At 67.1% G+C, this 1042-nt stretch overlaps 1 protein-coding gene across 1 annotated transcript; it reads left to right on the forward strand.

The window, feature by feature from the left end:
* Window positions 1–15: 15 nt before the first annotated feature.
* Window positions 16–648, forward strand: LOC130588699 (antigen WC1.1-like; the record flags this gene model as incomplete). The annotated part of the gene is made up of 2 exons (XM_057389591.1): window positions 16–433; window positions 506–648. Coding segments are annotated over 2 exons (561 nt in total), but the record flags the coding sequence as incomplete, so codon positions are not given.
* Window positions 649–1042: the final 394 nt, after the last annotated feature.

Below are 1042 nucleotides of genomic sequence, written 5' to 3' on the forward strand. Positions count from 1 at the left end.
GGGATGTGGGGGTGACCTGCACAGGTGAGGGGACACGCTGGCCATGCAGGGCCACCAGGATTGTTCTGGAGCATCCAGGGCAGCGCTGAGCCGTGCGGRTGTCCCGGTGCAGATGCCGTRGAGCTGAGGCTGGCGGGCGGCGGCAGTCCCTGCWYCGGGAGGGTGGAGGTGAAGCTGCAGGGACGCTGGGGCTCGGTGGCAGACGACAACTGGGACATGGAGGACGCCGAGGTGGTGTGCCAGCAGCTGGGCTGTGGCTCGGCCGCTGGTGCCTACTTCGCCATCGATAAATTCGGAACAGAAAATGGGGCCGTTAGCCTGGTTTCGGTGGATTGCAAGGGGTCCGAGGCCGTGCTCTGGGACTGCAAGATCCGAGGCTGGGGACCCTATAACGGCCTTAGGCATGGTTTGGATGTTGCCGTTGTGTGCCAAGGTAGGAGCTGGGCCGGGGGGCTGTGGCACTTCACGCCCATCCCTCGATGCTGATCCTGCTCTGCTCCCGCAGGCTTTTCCCGGCTGGTCGGTGGAGATGGAGCCTGTACTGGGCAGCTGGAGGTGCGGCAGGGTCAGGCCTGGTTCAGTGTTTGTGATGATCAGGTGGACATGAAGGCRGCCCAGGTGGTGTGCCGGGAGCTGGGCTGCGGCGWGGCACTCCCCATTGCCAGTATGGGATGGTTGGTGTTGGGAACGGGGCCGCTCTGGCGGGGGGGATTCCAGTGCAATGGCAGCGAGCCCCTCCTCAGCGCCTGCGCCCAGCGAGCGCCCCACSATCRYCASTGCCACAGACKTGCCAGCGTCATCTGCTCCCGTAAGTGCCGGGGACAGCGGGGGCTGCTGGGGTCCCTGCTGGGGTCCCTCAGCCCCCTCAACGCCCTTTGTGCCACAGCCTACACGGGCTTCCGGCTGGAGAACGGCAGCTCGGCATGCAGTGGGCGGCTGGAGGTGGCGCTCAGGGGCACGTGGGGCTCCGTGTGCGCCGCCGAGTGGGACCTGCCCGATGCCCACGTCCTGTGCCGCCACCTGGGCTGCGGCCGCGCCTTCA

The sequence above is a fragment of the Malurus melanocephalus genome, unplaced genomic scaffold (genome assembly GCF_030028575.1).
Source record: "Malurus melanocephalus ecotype Western Australia unplaced genomic scaffold, MMel_1.1 scaffold_10274, whole genome shotgun sequence".
Taxonomy (NCBI): Eukaryota; Metazoa; Chordata; class Aves; order Passeriformes; family Maluridae; genus Malurus; species Malurus melanocephalus.